At 39.1% G+C, this 18,661-nt stretch overlaps 1 protein-coding gene across 1 annotated transcript in view; it reads right to left on the reverse strand.

Moving 5' to 3' along the window:
• Positions 1–17,928, reverse strand: part of LOC106939687 (UPF0606 protein KIAA1549L-like) — a gene marked incomplete at its 5' end in the record, with an annotated part of 38,132 nt that extends 20,204 nt beyond the window's left edge. The window contains 6 exons of the mRNA XM_015022184.1: positions 4,645–4,813; positions 5,640–5,773; positions 7,999–8,221; positions 13,804–13,919; positions 14,453–15,286; positions 17,235–17,928. Coding sequence (XP_014877670.1) covers positions 4,645–4,813; positions 5,640–5,773; positions 7,999–8,221; positions 13,804–13,919; positions 14,453–15,286; positions 17,235–17,928 — 2,170 coding nt within the window. The remainder of the gene's footprint in view (positions 1–4,644; positions 4,814–5,639; positions 5,774–7,998; positions 8,222–13,803; positions 13,920–14,452; positions 15,287–17,234) is intronic.
• Between the last annotated feature and the right edge of the window lie 733 nt (positions 17,929–18,661).

Here is an 18,661-nt window from a genome sequence, read left to right on the forward strand (position 1 = left end):
ACAATGGAACAATCAGAATTAGCGAGGCCAACACACCGACCCACACAAAGACGTGTGGAGGAACGGGAGGTGGGTTACATTTTTTCACAAATAAGTATCTCAATAGCGTGGTGTGCAAATGCACTCAGTCACATTTGATTTGATTCTCTTAAATGAACTACAGAAAAACCAATCAGAATTTAGCAAATTAGCTGCCGCTGTTTATCTGTGTGACGCATGATCTCAGTACGAATACAGCGGTTCTGTGAAGACCTCAGAGTTTTGTTGACGTAAATTAGGGAACAAAGAGCTTCATAAAGACCACGGAGAACAGCAACAGGAGAATGCTGGAATAACTTTAAGCTTTAAACAATGTCAAAAGCTTTGGATGCTCCCAAAATAGTAGAGGAAAAAAAAATCCAACCTTATATAAATATATTCTGGACTGGAACACCAGAAGAAACAAAACATTATAATGTAATTTGTCTTTCTATCAACCTGTCTTGTTTAGGAAAGCACTCTTATGAAAGAGAGAGAAACACAGATGTAGCCTTCCTACAAGCGGACATGCCAGTCCATCTGAAAGCTAATTAACTCTATGCAATGCAGCTCCCCTTGGAAAATTAACCAATGACGCATGCCTGACAGGACAGGACAGAACAGGGAAAACAAACTGCAGTGTTTTGTCTTCTTCATTATGCGGTGCAAAAGTTAAAATTTTATTAAAATGTACAGGCAAATGAGAAACTGCACTTGAATGACTTCCAGAGTTCAATCTGGGACAACGAACCCGGTACAGAATGAAGGAAGTAGCTTTGTGGTGTGAAGAAATACTCTCAGCCTGCAAACAGACTCATCCTTCACATAAATGATTACCTATTTATGCTCTAAAAGTAACTACCATCCAAAACACACCTGGGATATTAGCTGCTATCACTGCTGTGATCATTCACTGTCATTGTTTTAGTCAGTCATCCAATAGGCTACCATGCATTGCTTGTTTTTTTGTTTCACCCCTCGAAACATTCAGTGATTTTTAGGAGAGCAGGAAGGCTTTCTGTGGTGATGCTAAGTGGATTTGGATGTGACCAAGCAAAGTGTGATGTTTGAGCCCTTTGGGTGTTGAGAGCACACACCAACAGATACTAATCTAATCTCACTCTGCTAAAATTAGCTCATCTGGGGAACACGGGCAACAGATAGCCCAAGGCAGGCTTGGGATGATAGGAGCTCTGCAGCTGTTTGCCCTTTTTAAAAAAAATCTCACAGATGGCATCAGAAGGAGCGATGGAATATAAACAAAGATCATTTGAACCAACTCTGGAGTGTGGGGGCCATTCACTTTGGGTAGCTGGAATCAAATAAAACACACGCAACATTTATGAAAAGGGCAGGACTAAGTTATTCAATTTTTGCATTACAAAAGAAGCACTCATCGATATTGCAAAAAAAAAAAAAAATTACAAAATGACTAAATTACTACATTTCCATCACTCCTCTCATCCTCCATTCGTTCTTTGATAACTAAAATTATGATCTTGTCCTGATAATAAGCATATCATAACCCTCAGTGCTTTCCGAACCTCAAAGAAGCACCAATCTTTTCCTTTGCCCCTTAGTGGAGTAAATCTATAATGAGTTGAAGATCGTGCGCTCATTTGACACATCAAACAGCGTTTTAACTTTGATGCTGCGGTCTCTCTTGGTCCCATGTGTTTGGCCGCTTGTGGTGCCTGATGCTGCTGAACAGATCAGGCCCTGTTGAAAAAATTAGTTGCTACTCGTCAACTTACGCTTGAATACCACAAGAGCTTCATAACTGACTGAAAACATGGATTAGCAAGGGATAGTGCTTAGGTTTTATTTAAAGCCACTGACTGCTAATACATTTCAGTCAGATTTGTTTTATACCAAGACAAACAAAGATGCTTGGAGTACATTTTAGATTTCAAGTAATCTTTGCGCTTGGGGAGCAGATTAAACATGTGACAATTCATGATTTTTGCATTGCCTTTCAGTTGAGTACTTGGTCCTGAGCACTCAGTAGTCATGAGGGGACCAAACAAATATTATTTCAAAGTCTTTCTTAGCTAGAAGTTCTAGCAGCAGCAGTACAAGTGGACCAAAGGAAAGTAAAGGTTACATAATCTATTAATATATTAGGATGGAAACTGATTTCTTTCTTGTTTAGTTTCTCTGGGAGATAAGCAAACAACTGTATTTTTTTTATTTATTACTTTTTATTGTTAACATCCATAACCAAGCGGATTTATTGGTTCAGCTTTCTGCTGAACATTCTTTTTGTTTCAATAACGATGTCCTGGTCTCCTAGCGGTCCTTGTTCTCCTCCTAAGCCTTTCAAAACTGAAATAAAACTCCAGGGGCGAAAGCTCCTTCATAGATTCCAAGCTCCGCTCACTGCAGTCTTTATTCTTACTGCTGATGAAATTAAGGAAAAAAACACCATGAAGTATGAAAGTAGGCTCAGTGTTTAAACTTTTTCATACTCTCCAGCCTGAGGGTACAACTGAGTCAAGTCAAGGAAAGCTACATTGTAGATGTTCTTAGATGTGTACTGGTTATTGAGTTCAGCGTATTTATGATTTTCCCTTAACACATATTGTAAAAAAATAAATAAATACCTGAAATCTGGCAAGTACTTCAGCATTTACTCTCTTTTCAGTAATAAAAACATAAAGAGAGGACATACTAATATTTTTATTATGCAAATATGCAATGACAATCAAATAACCTTGAATGTTATTTCTTGAATGAATGAATTTACCAGAATATGCTAAAATAACAAAAATGCCAAGTCAATATGATGTGAAGTCTAAATAATGTTTTGTAATGTTTTTGCAATGATTTTACAGCTGTACATATTTCTTTTAACTTTTGCATGGAGAGACAAACGTGTGTGAATTAATACAAAGAGACTATCTGCTTTTCTAGCAGGATACATTATTACAGAATTGTAATGATGACAGGAAGAATGAAGTGGATTAGACAACATTGGCTATGTTTACATCCAGATATAACTGTAGTAAAATTTGATCATATGAAAATATAGTTACTGAAGAAATCAGTTAAACAAAACCAGTCTATCAACAGGAAGCAGGACCTAAAGATCTAAAGAAACTCAAGAACTGACAAAAACATAGTCTGTTCTTTCAGTCTGGAAAAGACATGAATGACTAGATTTAATTCAAATTCAATTTGATTCAGAAACATTTTAATTAAATAGATGAATGGACGCAATAGATGGAACCTTGGATAAATCATTTTAAGCAATAATGGCTTTAGCAGCCAACCAGATGCACACTCAATATTTCTAAATGAAACTTGGTGGTGAGCTTGACCTGAAGATGCTGTGGTTGCTCAGAGAAATTTAAAAACAGAAAAACAGGACACTCTCTTTTAATCAAAGATTTATTATCTGATGGTTATAAAAATACTTTGACTTGAGTTTGTGATTAAGAAATTTAGGAGCAATTATTTCCCTTGAGAAAAGATGCATCCTTAATTTAATTTATTACATTTAGTCCAAAAACTTTAGAATTGTTACGCTGAGATTTTTGTCTAGACTTAAGAAACTCTTCAAAGAAACTGTGGATATTTAAACAAGACATGAATGCATTGACCTGAACTGGCTTGTTTTCAGCTCAACTGACCCTCAATAACATTGAGAGAGGGGAAAACTTTAATGTCATAATACAGTAAAGTTTCTCTCTTTTTTACCCTTTTCGAGGTTTAAATCTCTTCCTGTAATGGGATCATATAGAAATTAGTGTAGTCTGGGGTAAATCTCAGTTTAAGAATCTATATCTGCGTTTATTACTGCTATAAAATGTCAAATACAATTTAATATGTAAACTTGTTTTTTTTGTTGTTGTTACTTTTAAAAATAATAAAACTAATAAAAATACTTTTTCCGTATAGTCCCCTTTGCTCATCAACAGTTACTGACTGCTCACTGCAGAAAACAATCATATCCAAAGTGGGTGTCAGCAGGAATAGAGCTGCACAAAAAACAAAAAAATCAAGATTCGTCAACAAAATCCGGCGCTTCTCTGGCTTTCAATGATTCATTTTCAGTTGTTTCATTCGCAATCAATGCGGTGAAGCAAATATATAGCTAAATTAACCCTTTCATGCATAGTGGTCAGTACAGAGGACAGCTACCTAAAAGTCATTCTTTTGTGCTTCTTGTGGATTTTTATGTTATAAATGCACAGAGACCACTGAAGTGGACACTAATGCATCATAAAATACACTATCAACTACTGGCCATCAGCTGCAAAGGCAATAAATGATTTTTGTTAAATCCAATATGGCCGACAGACAAAAAAGCATGCCAACCGACCCGGTCCCTCCTTCTACTGTAGACGACTCTTGCAGGAAAAAAAAATATTGTGACAACCGGTAACCCCTAAAGAACAATAATACTGATGTATTTTTTTCAAATGACAACTTTATATTTGGAGAAAATTAAAATTAATCACCTAAAAAAATGAAGGAAAAAAAAAAATTGTTATAACTTTTTTTAATGCCTTTAGAAAATCAAAAAAAAAAAAAAATGGGGAAAAAAATCCTGACACAAAGGCTCATAATTCATGCATGAAAGGGTTAAAACCGCATTAAGAAAAAAAATGAAGCTGTACTTACGCTCAGCTATCACCAGCGGAGGATAGAACAGGAAGTATCCCACCAGCTCTGCAGTCAGCTGGTTGAGGAGCCCACTGGATATTGTCCCATTAAGGAATGCATCCTGGTTTTTCACCACATACACCAGCGTAACCGAGGGCGAGCCAGACTCCTGAGACACGCTCTGGATCTGCGGACAAACACACCGGCTTGAATTAAATATGCCGCTCTCTGCTGCACATAAGAACGCTCAGAAAGATTTCAGATTTTTTTTGTTTCCAGCAAAGACAAAATATACAAGGCCACATTTATAATTTAAACCTTCAATACGAAAATATCTAGAGCTATCATGCCAAATGTGGAAGACGCGCATAAAGAATGCACAGCAGGCCTTCAATGAACAAGGTTTTATTCTCTCCATAATAAGACCTGTGGTTTCTCTGACATTCATGTAACAGAATCACAACGGCGAAGTGGACGACGATGCAAGATACAGAGAATTCCCATCACATTTCTCTGCGAGCGTTAATATTTCAGTGGATAAATAATGAATGGAGCCTATATCTCTGTTTGCTTGTTGAGACCTACTTTATGGTTTTGATGGTGTTTGCATGTGCAGTGTATATTCTGCAAACAGATGAAGACTTTGGCAGAGAAATACGTATGATTTATGTATGAAAACTAGATTTTATTACAGTTTGCAGTTTCCAAAAATATAAACAACATTTCTCAGAAGCTACCCCCCCACCCAACCCCCCTTCAGTCAAGTGCAGAGTGTTACTATAACTTTCTTATTTTTGGTAACTTTTGCTTCAAGAACCCATCTGGCCACAGTAGAAAAAGCTTGTGGCCAGCGCCGTTGAAGCAAAAACAAGAATAAGTATGCGAGCGACTGAGCTGGCTGGAAATCCACCTGGAGCTGTATTATAAATGTTAGTCTGATTAGCATGCTGCATGCAGACAGGACACATTTGGCTGTCTGCCTTATAAATAGTCTCGGTGCACTCGTCCCGTACCTCCACTGTGAGTCTGTTGTAGGTCTCCAACACTTTATCCTGAGCCTCTTCAAAGGCATTCTCAAGCCGCTGCTCCAGCATCTGGACGAAGCTGCACGAGTAGATGTTGTCTGCAGGTCCAACAAATCTTAACACTGCAAGCCAGGCAAGGAAGAGCAAAGCAGGGATTATTTATGCACCATCTGAGTAGTAAGAGAATAACAGGCTGCTTCAGATTAGGGGTGGATCTCACTCTGGTTGTATGAATGTATGAAGGAAGCTTGTCTTAATCTTGAGGCCACGTCTCTGTGTGACTGTGACTGACTTTTAAATAGAGCTGCACAGATTTGCAGTCGTCAACACCACATTAAATGTGGCCGTAATCCGAATATCTAAGAACCCTTTGTATGAAGAACTAGGTAGTTTTTTTTTTATTTTTTTTATGTATTTTAAGGGATATTCATGAACAATTTAAATGCAAATAATGGATTTGTCCAGTTGGTCAGTTTTGGAAGTTGACAAAATATTTAAGCTCACAAAGTGCTGTTTAGGAAATAACATATCACAATTCTTTCTTTTTCTATTATTGTGAAGTAGTTCTTTAGTTGAGTCTTGAGTCTTTATTTGTAACAGCGGTGACAAAGTCTTGTCCTGACCAGTGGCATATTTTATTGCAGGAAGTGTGATGCATACCGCATATTAGCATGCTGCTGCATATGAAGCAGGGAATTGAAGCACAAGCAAGAATCAATCTCTCAGTTGTTCAGCTCATTAACCGTAGATACGTTTGCCAATTTACCCGCCGCAGTACAATTTGCATGAGATTACCAACTGGGTCAGCAGGGTTTGTGCCTGCAGAGCGATTCAGACCGAGACCAGCGAAGGATGTTGGGACTTTGAAGGAAGACTGCACCCATCAGCAACACACCGTTTGAATTTAGGTCAGAACGCGGCTCCCCCCTTGGCACCGCAGCCCTGTTTCGAGTTAATTCTCAAAACAAAGGATAATAAAGATGGAATGGAGCAAGAAAATAGAGGGCAACGGGTAATGTTCATAATCTGCTGATGGACTCAATATTGTTTACCCTGAGCTGCACCTCCCCGCTTCTGATGGAGAGCCGCTCGTTTTCTCTGGTTTCGGTTTAGATGGAGGCGATAATCCTCTTCGTTTCCATTGCTACTCAGGTTTATCGGTCGCACAGACGTCCCTCCAGAGAACTGCTTTCATTAATACTAACAACAGAGCCAAACATACAGATTCCAGATACAGCATGATGGATTGGGTATCTTATCCACAGTGCTTTTATTTTTAGGCCTAATCTCAGGAAGTGTTTGTTTTTTTGTTTATTCTGTTGCTGAAGATGCATATGCCTTCTGTCTAATGTTATTTTTTCTCCTCCATTTTAACTTTGGATTCATGCTTTGTTTCAAATTTAATTATTTACATCATCCTACTGTCTCTAGCTCACTGCGTGCATTTGGGTAGGCCACAATCAATTTTCCTGCACAGCTATTTGGCACTTTCTACTCTAAACAGTTTTAAAAAAAGACATCATACTTTAGTCCACATTTGATCACAACCATGAACATCGGCATATTTTATTGGGATTTTATATCATAGACCAACACAAAGTTGTTCATAACAGTGAGGCAAGAAGGTAACCAGTCCACGTCTGTGTAATTTAATCTCCGTAAAAATGCAGCTGAACACCTCAGAGGAAAATTTCTTTATGTCAGTGATCAGATTTTCTCAGTTTCTACAGTGAGGGAGGCACCCATATGCACCAATTAATGCTGATTGCCACAACACACAGTCCATGGATTACAAGCTACAAAGACAAAAATAAGTGGAAATGCAACAAGTTTAGCTCAGATTAAAAGTAAAACTATTCTTTCTTATTAATTCGATCAAATCTGAAGCAACATTGATTTAAAATTATGGACTCATGTTGAGAAATACCATACTATTCTCAAAATATGTATTCTGATATACAGTCTCTTAACTGTGCTGATTGTCTGACCTTGCTCACACAAAACTGTGTGTGTGTGTGTGTGTGTGTGTGTGTGTGTGTGTGTGTGTGTGTGTGTGTGTGTGTGTGTGTGCTGAAATGTGTTTTGAGACTTAAGAGCTGACTAAGTGATTGGACCAATTTGTTCTGCAATCACGGGGGTCTGTATGGGATTTAAGGTATCAAAGAGGAGTAAAGGAGAGCTAATCAGACTCTTTCTAATTTTGTCTCGGTTCTGTTCTTCCTGGAATCAATTTAATCCTCCACTCCTGCAGCTTTTTGTCTTTTTACAATCAAGTTTCCAGAACGAGAAGCTGGTTTTGCTGGATTTTAGGGTCACGTACTTTGATGTTCATCTTAGTTATTCTCACCTGTCTTGAGCTGTAGGTGAATGTGGGGAGAGCTGATCCAGGTCGCCACGGGAACCAGAACCGCCTTGACCAGCGGGGTGTGCTGCCTAATGTCAGACAGCAGTTTGTCAAAGCCATAAACGTTCAGAGCTTCGACAACCATGGAGGAAACGTAGACGGTTTTCCCGCTGGTCACGTAGTAACCCAGAGTCAGGTTGTGGGGGCTGCAGTCGTCTCGCTCCACCTGTGACGGAGACATGTTTTCAGGTTTACACTTTGCAGCATAAACGAACACTGAGGATTTTAGAAAAAGCTAACTTTTAATACGTTATGTCACCTACTCACTTGCTTACAAATTATTGCTTTTACAAATGCAACAGTGCCACATTTTTAGCTAAAAAATTCCTAGAAAATGAAAGGAGCTGAAGCATTTTTTAACGGCTTACTGTTTCACTAAGGTATATACATTTGGGCAACGTGACATTTCCACATCAATGATTATATTAGATGCAGTAAGTGTGCATTTTCCTTCTCTCTGTTTCAGCTGTCATTGAAGTGTCCATTTTGAACTCAGGTTTGTGCTTCTGCCATTATAAAACTTCATTCATCTGTGGTGCTATGTTATTGGCCTGAAAAGTGCAAACCCCTGACACCTGAAATAAAACATCCAATAAATGTTGCAACCCTAGCCTGGTGCAATATTAATATTGCACCAGGTGGTACTACACTGAGGATTTGCAATATATTGAGCAGCACTAGCATAATCTTAACCTCTTCTCAAAATAGGACTGCCATTCATTGAAGGCAGTGCTGTGTTATTTTCCATAAATGAAGCAAATCACATAAGAAAAAAAGAAGCAACCAGAAGTCTACTCTTTCCTACTATCACAAATGCAAACAAAAAGTTATTTTCTTTGGTATTATTATTTTTGGCACATTTTTTATTTGCGAGAATACACATGATAGCAAAACCGACTAATTTAGCACAAATCGACAATACATCTATGCAACCATCTACATTAAACACAGAGTCATCTATATTGTTTATTAAACTGGTGTTTATTTCTCACATGTTCTACATGTAATAAACACTTTGTAAATTATTACAAGGAAAGATTCATGAAGAATGTATCTGAAAAAAATGTTTTTGAAGCAACTAAGTGTTATAAATGCATCTTGTCTTGAATTCAGTGAATAATTATTTCAATAATTATATAACTGTTTATTACTGTATTACTTCTCCTTTAATCAGAGGGAATTAAGACTGCTTTTTAAGTAATGGACACTTTAAGCGGATCCTGCGTTAAATAGATGATGAATAAATGGAAAAGCAGAATATTCCCACTCGACAAGTGAGCCAAGCTGAAGAGAAAACAGTGAGATTATCAAACTGCTTTTAAAATGTAATTTTATTTTAAGGCTGTTTGCACATCTTTACCAGAAGTTTACATAAATGTGGGTTAGAGAAAAACATGCTTGTTTTGTCTTGGAGATATTGTACTGCTATTTTATCCAAGGAATATGAGCAGTAAAACAAAAAAAAAAAGACAACTTTAGTGCTAACATCTGAAATTGTCATGTTCCGTGTTTCTGTGTGTTTATTTTTGAGTTTCTGTGTAGTCCTGTGAGTCTGTCTTCCCTGTTGATTGCTCCCAGCTGTATCCCGTTCCCTGATTACCTTTCCTGTGTATTTAACCCCACCTGTTGTCTTTGTCTGTGTCGGATCCTCGTCGTATGTATTGTGGTTTGTGTTTGTTCCGTCTAGTCCGTTTGACAGTTGCTACCGGTATTTAGCTGTGTGCTTGCCTCTCGCCGTGCTGCCTGTCTTGGACTGTTTTTGAGCTTATCTCTTCATTAAACCATCATCATCACCATAACCTGGGTCTCAGCGTCTCTCCTCACCACCAACACCTCACACCTTATGACAGAAATAGGCTCACAGAGCTGTCCTGTCAAACAAGGACAGCTTTAGATTTGAAGGCACAAGCGTCAGTGTATGAATATTTATAATTCTTGGTTTCATTTCAGTTTAGCCCTGCATTAAGAACATATTTCAGCTGGATTCTTCAACAGTTAGACTTTTGGCCATATCCTGAAGAAAAAGAAAAAAAAGAAACGCACACAGACAACAACTGTGGTGAGTCAAAGGCTGTATTTCTGGAACTTAACACCACCCACCTTCATGTACCCTCAACCTTCAACCACACTGAGTAGCTGAGGTTGTTGTTGTTATGGATTTTTTCCTCTCTCTCTCTCTTGCTCTCTCTCTCTTCTCTCTCTCTCTCTTGCTCTCTCTCTCTCTCTCTTGCTCTCTCTCTCTCTTCTCTCTCTCTTGCTCTCGCTCTCTCTACACAACCATCTTTTCCTCTCCTCTTTCTCTCCCTGAGCGTAAGCTGGCTTCTCCTGGCTGATCTTTTTATCTAAAACAGACATCCTCTCTGAATGAAACTGTATCCCAGCACCTCTCCTTATGCAGAGTCCAAGTAAAAGCTTCAGCCTCAGTTTTTTTTTTCCAAGCAACTCTTTAAATATTTTTTCAATTATGCTCAGTTACATATCCATAAAGCCACCTTTGGGTTTTGCATTTCATCAGAAAACACAAAACAGTGCAGTTGGATCTTGCATTTGAAGTCTAAACTAAAATGTAATGAGCATAAAATTAAATATTGACTGTTTCTTTCAGATGTTTTATTTTTGTCTGTAGGGGGGGTGTTTGTGTTAATCTCCTTGTGTTTTTTTTTTACACCGGCAGCTCGAAGGGAACACAGTGAAGAAAAAACTGTGTTCTGATTCACCAAAAAACTGAATCAGTCAACCCTGACATATGATCCTATTTAACATTTTTTTATTGTCTAATGCTGCTGAGCTCTTGAGGCTTTCGACCTTTTTAGATTTGATAAAAAATGTGTTGATTTTTTTTATTTCTATTTCTACTGTTTGTTTTTTGAATTTTGGATTTTTTTTTTCAGTTCTTTTAATGAACTGCTTATTTATACTACATGAGTCCTTATCTTAGTTCCTTAGTCTCCACAATATTTTTTTCTTATTTGTCCATTTCATCCCTTTTTTTAATCTTGTTTACACTTTAGCATTTGTCAAGCTGTCCATGTCTATCAACCACAAAACTCAGGGAGCTAAATAATGTGTGCCTTTCATGTGAAATGATATTCTCAAACTTATACTTGGTTTCAGTAAAGGCCCATGGTGTCAATGATACTTTAAATTATTGACATGATTGACATTAAAATCTGCTTTGCATGCTTTAATAGCATGAAATAGGAGAGAAATATTTAAAAGATCAGTAAAAATGACTTCATGTTTCCCTTCTTTATATCCATTCTATGTTACGTAATAAACCACTTGCTAATTAAATAGAAACCGCCAGTGCGAAAACTACAAATACTAGACGGCAACACTAAAATGTTAATACATTTTGAATTTCTAAACTCCACGTTAAAGCTGATTGCTTAACCTTTGTTTTGCATTTCTGAAGAGGACTGCTGAATTTAACAAAGGGAGCCAGAACTGACCTCCTTTGGTCCCTGCCAACAGCTGACAGCTGTAAAACTGCCCAGTTTGGTAAGTAATTATGGCTAACAACATTGTTCAATGATGCAACACATTAAGCATCGCTGCATGCTAATTTCATGCTGTTTAACAAACCCGAATCACGTAGGGGGCAGATTTTGCTCATCAACATTGCTACAGCATCCAGGCGCTTTAAGAGCTGAACTGTTTCTATTTCCTGTTCGGTGTTTTTCACCCTCGACAGATTAATTTTGACTATCAAACCGCAGTCTAGGTTTTCAGATGGAGAAGATGAGAGCTGAGGAATGTGTCTGTGTGTAGCAGGGGGTAGATGAAAGTGCCGTGGAGCTTAGAGATACTGAGTCACTCCCCGCGAAGGCTCACAAACAACTGGATAAAAATAGCAAAAGCAGGCGGATGAAGACGGAAGACGGACAGAAAGTGAGATGAAGAGAGGCAGGTGGACAGACAGAGGCGGACAGACGCAACGAGCCAACTAGTACAACATTCAAGACGGACATGTTGGCAGAAAATCGATCTACTTGGACCGAGGGTGTAATCTCATCAGGAAGATGAAGGGGGAGAGCAATACGAGAGATGTAAATATTGAAATATACATGAAAGGAAAAAGCTGATAGTGATGGTTTGAGAGGGAGGGAAGAGAAGATGGAGATGGAGCCATGTGGTTGACACAGGATGAAAACAAGCATTATGTAAGAGTGGCAGTGGGATGTGGGAATAGTCTCCCTAAATGAACTCGATATCGCCTAATAAATCATATCCATTTGTCACCTCTCCCTATATTTATCTCCTGCACCGTTCATGAGTCTTTGTCAGGTAAAAAAAAAAGAAAATCAACACCTACAACTTAAATATAGAAGACACCAGTACTCAGGACAGACACACCAGCGAAATGGCTTAAAATAAAACAGAGATTTTTTTTTTTTGGGGGCGGGGGGGTTATCTCAGTAGAATTAAATGGAAGCTATTTGACCAAGCACAGCAGCAGAGAAATGTCACAGGAGACAATAAAGAAAAAAAAACCTCATAAACGTAAAATTTGAAGTTATGCATAAAAGGCAAAAATAAGCCCATCTTTACGCTCCTTGAGTCATCAAATGCTGTCCAATCCCAGCAGCTGTTCCTCTTTGGATCTTCAGTGTATGTAAAAATAAAAGCTTTTACAGGAGTTCTGGATCCTAGTAAAATGCTCTAGTGGCCATTTCACTGGGGCACTTGGACTACGCATTGCACTCAGAGCTTCCCAAGCTGATAGCGGAGAGCTGAAAAATGTATAAAAAGATGAAAAAAATATTTCTTTTATGACATAACTAGTTCGTTCTCCAGTCAATGAGGGCTCTAGAGAAGGCTTATGGCTGAGGTAAGATCAACACAGATGTTACTTCTCATCAAGTTTTATGCCTTCCAGTCATTTATTCTTAGAAAAATAATTAGCTGGTGAGAGATTTACATCTGCAGTTTGTGGGCAGGCATTTTGACTAGCCAATCATATTCTGATTTGTGGTCAGTGGCTGGTCTTTTATGGTAACAATTATCGTAGGGGATGTCACTTGCGAAAGCTTCATATTGATACATGTATGGATTTGGTTACGTATGTATGTTTTTTGTTTTTTTTTGTACAGTTTGATGATGGAGGTATAACCTACCTTATTGAAAAATAACTATTTTTGACCAGTAAAGGAAACAATGAAATATAAAACAATCTCAAACTGATCACATTAAAAACTGTTTTACACTTTGGCTTTCCTGTGCTATTTATCTGAAATAGATATTACTGAAAAGTTATTTTCCTGTTCCCTCCAGTGATACCTTTTATTTAGATAATAATGTTTCCGCAACACTGCATGTGCTCGCTAGTTAACAACCTGTATTCCGAAGCCATTTGCAAAGTTTTCTAGCTTCTGCTATGCTTTTATTTGACATTTCGCTGAGTCACCCTAAGCTTCATAACACAGAGATATTTCCGTCCTCATGAAATATTCTCTTTTTAGTGTTTTGTTTAGCAGAAAAAAAAACTGCAGATTGTGTTTTCTGCACAATATGCTGTGCAAATTTTGGTTTGCAAATTTTACAGAAGAGAAGATTAGTGAGTATTTTGCAGTTTTTATTGTACACTTAACAGCACTTAGTTTACTTTTGATTGATACTGCAAAGTCTCAATCAATCAGTGGGTTTGTTCTTAAACCCATTGATCATGTGGGTTTGTCACAGGATCATGACCTTTTGATTATCAGTGAAAAGCCGCTCGGCGTACACGAAGCCGCTGGAAACACTGACCTGCGCAGAGGCTTTGGAGTCGTTCAGGGCTCTCTGCAGAGCATGGCTCAGTCCTTTAGAAAGGTTCTGCTTTAGGATCAGGTCCAGGCGATTCCTACGCAGCTCCATAGACAACACTGTAAAGATTTAAAGAAAAAAGGATAAAGTAAAGAAGCTCAGTACATAATAAAGCTGGTTTGGATTTGCCTTGTTTTTTAGCAAGAGCATATCACCAACTGGATTATGACCACAACTGTTTTTCAACAAGCCGATTTTCTACACACAGTCCAGCCGAGTAATGGCTCTCCAAATCATCCCTAACCAGAAATACTTCACAATGGACCTCAAGGGGCTTAGTTCATGACTTCAGACTACAGTCTTCTTGCGTCTGAATGACATAACATACATGTATACAAATATGTTCCTCTGCCAATTGTTAGGTACTGAAAAGAAAATGGGTGAAAAAGCAGCTAACACCCAAAAATAAGCTTTGAAACATCTTCAGAAAGCTTTAACAGCTTTTCACCAGAATCACTTTTAGACATTTTGCTTGTATTCAAAATGTGAAGAAAATCACTGATAATTCAAGATTGCACTGCAGTGTAATTTAAGAACATGTAAACTATTTCAAAAACGAGATAATATTCATTGTAGATTCAAAGTCTCCTACCCGTTTTGACCCAGAACTTCTCCGTCACATTGCATGGCATTGGCATTTCCTCAGCGCTGGTGGTGGAGGGACTTTGTGTGGTTGTTGTCAGAAGTGGTGTAGTTTGAACTGGGATGAGCTTAGTGGTGGTGGGTGCTTCTGTTGTGGTGGTGGTAGTAGTAGTTGTTGAAGTGGTGGTGGTGGTAGTGGGAGCAGCAGTAGTAGTTGAGGCAGTGGTGGTTGTAGTGGGAGCTGGAGTGGTGGTGGTGGTTGAGGTGGGGGGGGTAGTAGTTGGGGGAACCGTGACTGTGGTGGTGGCGGTGGGGGCTGGCACGGTCGTAGAGGTCGTTGTTGGAGGTGTCGCGGTTGTTGCGACAAAGAGCCTCGTTTCCTCTGTGGGTGCAGCGGCTGTGACGTTCGATAGAGAAGCCTCTGTGCTCCCAGGAGTCGCTGCCTCCTGTGTTGCCATCTCTGTGCTATTAACAGTAATGCTGGTCGTTGAGGGTGTTGTTGTGGTTACTGTTGTCAGCTGAAGGCTGCCGTCGGTCACAGTGTCCTGGCTGGTGTTATTTTGGGCCGTGGTGGATTCTGGTGGTGTTTCTGTTCTCTTCGTAGTAGAAAACGACACAGTTGAAGTGGTGGTTGTCGACAGGGTTGTCTTTATGGTCGTGGCTGCTGTGGTTGTGTTTTGTATGGGGATCCTGGGACGCACAGGCATGGTGGTATTCCACTGGTGGGTGGAGAAAGGGCTCGTTACATTGGGAGGAAGTGTGATATCATGGTCACCCACTGTGGACAGGAGAGATTCAGGTACAGTGGGAAGATCCCACGCTGGTAGGGCGCTCACTAATTCATCTGAAGGGAAAAAGAACATGGATAAGTCAAAAAAAAAATATTAAAGCATTTCTAAATACAGTGTTTTGCTTCAGATATGTTCAGAAAACCCTGCTGAGTACGAAAGGCTTATTGATTTAAAATGTCCTGGTATTTTACATACTTCATGGACTCTAACAAAGCTTCCAAGGAGAGAAGAGAAGTAAGTCCATAGCATTACAGATGCACAGATGTTCCACCATACTCTGAAGTGGTCACCAGGTGACCACATATTCATCCATTGTTTCATTCCTGATTCCCCTGTAGAGTTTGTTGAAGAAAAGCTAGAACGAAGACACCTGTGAAAAGGTTGTCACCAATACGTGACCTTAAATTATTTTTATCACAGACAAAGAATCCTAATCAAGATTTTCCTTCTTGCCTTTTTTTTTTGTCTTTCCCTCAATAGGACCTGAACCTTTGAGGAAAAGGAGAAAAACAGGTTACTTTTAATTTCACGGGCCTCTGTCTCTACTTTCCAGCTTACGTACTTACCCTTTAAATGTGTACCTATCTAACAATTTCCAAGTCTGTACTTATTTCTTGTATTTCCTCATTGCTGAACAACTATGCAGTGACACAAACCTATCAAACCTCAGTTGTCACTTGTATTTGATTTAAGTAACGTAAAATATATTTTTTTAAAGTTGGTAGTTTTTAATTCCCTACAGAATATTGAATATTAACATGTCAACCTGAAAGACACTTTTACACTTGGATTGTGACTGCAAATGCACGAGGCAGGCTACCTTTCATTTTCAAAAACACCTCCAGATTCAATCGTATCCCCCCCACAATGTCGTCCCAGCAGGGGGCCCAAGCAATCTGGTTTGTGAAATCATTTGAAATGCTTGGAGACACACTACTTTTCTCCTGCACATTCTTCAGAAAGCTAAATATTTGTGTAATAATTACCTTATTATTGAGGCGAAAACAGACACAGGAAACAGAGAGGGATGGAGACTACAAAATGGGACAGATGATGATGATGATGATGATGATGATGATGGTGGTGGCGATAAGTCTAAGATGATAAAATGATATACATGATGGTGACACTGATGAAATGTTAGAGGTGACGATTTACTGACAATAAAGCTGAAAAAAACACTGAGTTAAATTCAGGTCAGTTAATTCAATTAAAATTAATTGTTAATATTAATCTATTGAGATTAAATCACTGTTAAAAATTACAATTGGTCATGCAGAAATGATGGATGTCTGCGGGTCTCGTTGCTGAAGCATTCAGCAACGAGACCTCCATGTGTTTCCCAGAGAAGCTGCTGAGGCGACTGAAGCATAAACTGAATCATGTCAACTGAACTGCAATTATTCTCAGACACGTCTTCTTCAGTTTGCTAAATCCTGATAATTACTATAGAAAAAGGCTTGGTTAATGATTCATTCTGTTACAAAACACTAAAAAAAACAGCAGCGTGTCATTGGGGTTTTATTTGACAAACCAACACTGACATGTTTTCCGATAAATATCTAAATCTGTAAATTTTATCACATTATTAGATGATGGATTAAGCGGTGTTACGTGAATTTTCTACAGCTTATGATATTGTTTATCCCTGCTGTGCTCTGTCACTAATGTTCTCCAATAAAGCTGTGAGGCTTTCACTGACGAGCTAAATTCAAATTGAGTTTGCACACAGGGAACGCAGCCATTTTAAATTAAATGTCTGTAATAAATGCTAATTAAGGGCTTCAGATTAAAGGGGCTGAATATACTAATAAATTTTTTAAGACTTAGTTGTTAAAAAATACTTTAAACCATTTATCCTTTTCCACTTCACAATTACTGTATACCCTACTTTCAGTTGGTTGGTCATAAAATCCCAATAAAGGATTGTGCCTCTGCTTTGCTAAATTGTGAAAATTCAACTTAAAACTTTTTCCAGATAACTGAAAAAATATTACCCACCCAAACTATAGTTGGTTGAAGAGTTGTTGTTTCCAGTAACCACAGACAAATTGGTCGATGGTGGAGTCTGACTCGGTTTTTTACTGGATGGAGAGGAGGGAGGAGAGGATGCTTTTGTTGTGGAGGAAGATAAGGCCTTGGATGAAGAAGAGCTTTTAGACCAAGCCGCTTTAGACAGCAGCCCTAAAGGTTTTCTGACTGCTGGAGTCTGCAGCTCTGTCGTCTCAGTCAGCATGCTGAGAACCGATGAAAGGGCCGCCTGCTCCCTTTGGACCTCTCCGCTTGTCCTCAGCTTCTCCTGCACAAGCATGGGAGCCGGATCTTCGGGCACGCTTGGCAGCGCTTCCTCCTCTGCGTCGTCAACCGGCCTCCATCCCGCTTCAGCCCACGCTCGAGTTTCCGTCATAATCCCGGCCTCGGCGAAGACTTTTCCATGTGCTCCCGCGCGCACTCCTTCCTGCGTTTCTGTCCAAATTGCAGTTTTGGCCTCGGCAAACACTTTTCCCTCAGGCCAACGTCTGAGTTCAGCATCAGGACCTGCTCCAGGAGCAACATCTTTAACCCCATCCCTGTCTCTAAATCCAGGAGTCAGGATCGGGGGCACTGTGGGGTCCAGAGGTATGTCACTGTTCTTCATCGACACATAATGGCCTTCCTCAGCTGCGAGAGAGAGAGAGAGAGAAAGAGAGAGAAGGAAGGAAATTCATGTTTAATTGTGGCAGTTTGAGTCATCTGTCAGAAAGGAGACAAAGTGACTCACTTCAGCACACACATCTGGAAACCTTGAATCATTACTCCTCATAAGGTCATTCCTACTGTCCAACTGTCAGTGGATTTAAACTTGCTCTGCTTGCACACGGACTCTTGAGGAAAATACATACACACATACCCCTGCCTCAGACATGCAGATCCAAAAGGATTAAAACTGTGACTGCTGGAAAAATAGTAATACTGTCAAAAAATAGGTCACTTATGTTTTAGAGGATAAAGCATGAGGAATTAATTTTTATGTTCCAGGATCCATAAATTAGGACACAAATGCACCCTAATCAGCCGTGATTTCACAGAGATACTAATCATATCCCTTAGGTTAGCCACACAGGCTTGTGAGTTTATTGTTTCCAGAGCAAACACAAAAAGCATGGCCCTTGGCTCGGATCGACAACAAATGAGGACGGAACTTGTTCTTGAAGCAAAATGGAGGTTTTGGCTATTTGTGGGCCACAGAAGTCATTTTTCATTTTGTAAATACTGAAAGACACATGAAAGTGGAGCAGGAAAGAGAATTCATCCTGTCAATGAATTTAACAACGTACACATGATGAATTTTGAAAATGTGACTTGACTGAATGAGACAATAAAACCCATCTAACGCATTCAGTCTCAATCGTACCCTGAGTTGGTGGGACTGAAACATGAGAGAATGC

This window comes from Poecilia latipinna, unplaced genomic scaffold, assembly GCF_001443285.1.
Source record: "Poecilia latipinna isolate Pla-1442-1.1 unplaced genomic scaffold, P_latipinna-1.0 Scaffold2950, whole genome shotgun sequence".
Taxonomy (NCBI): domain Eukaryota; kingdom Metazoa; phylum Chordata; class Actinopteri; order Cyprinodontiformes; family Poeciliidae; genus Poecilia; species Poecilia latipinna.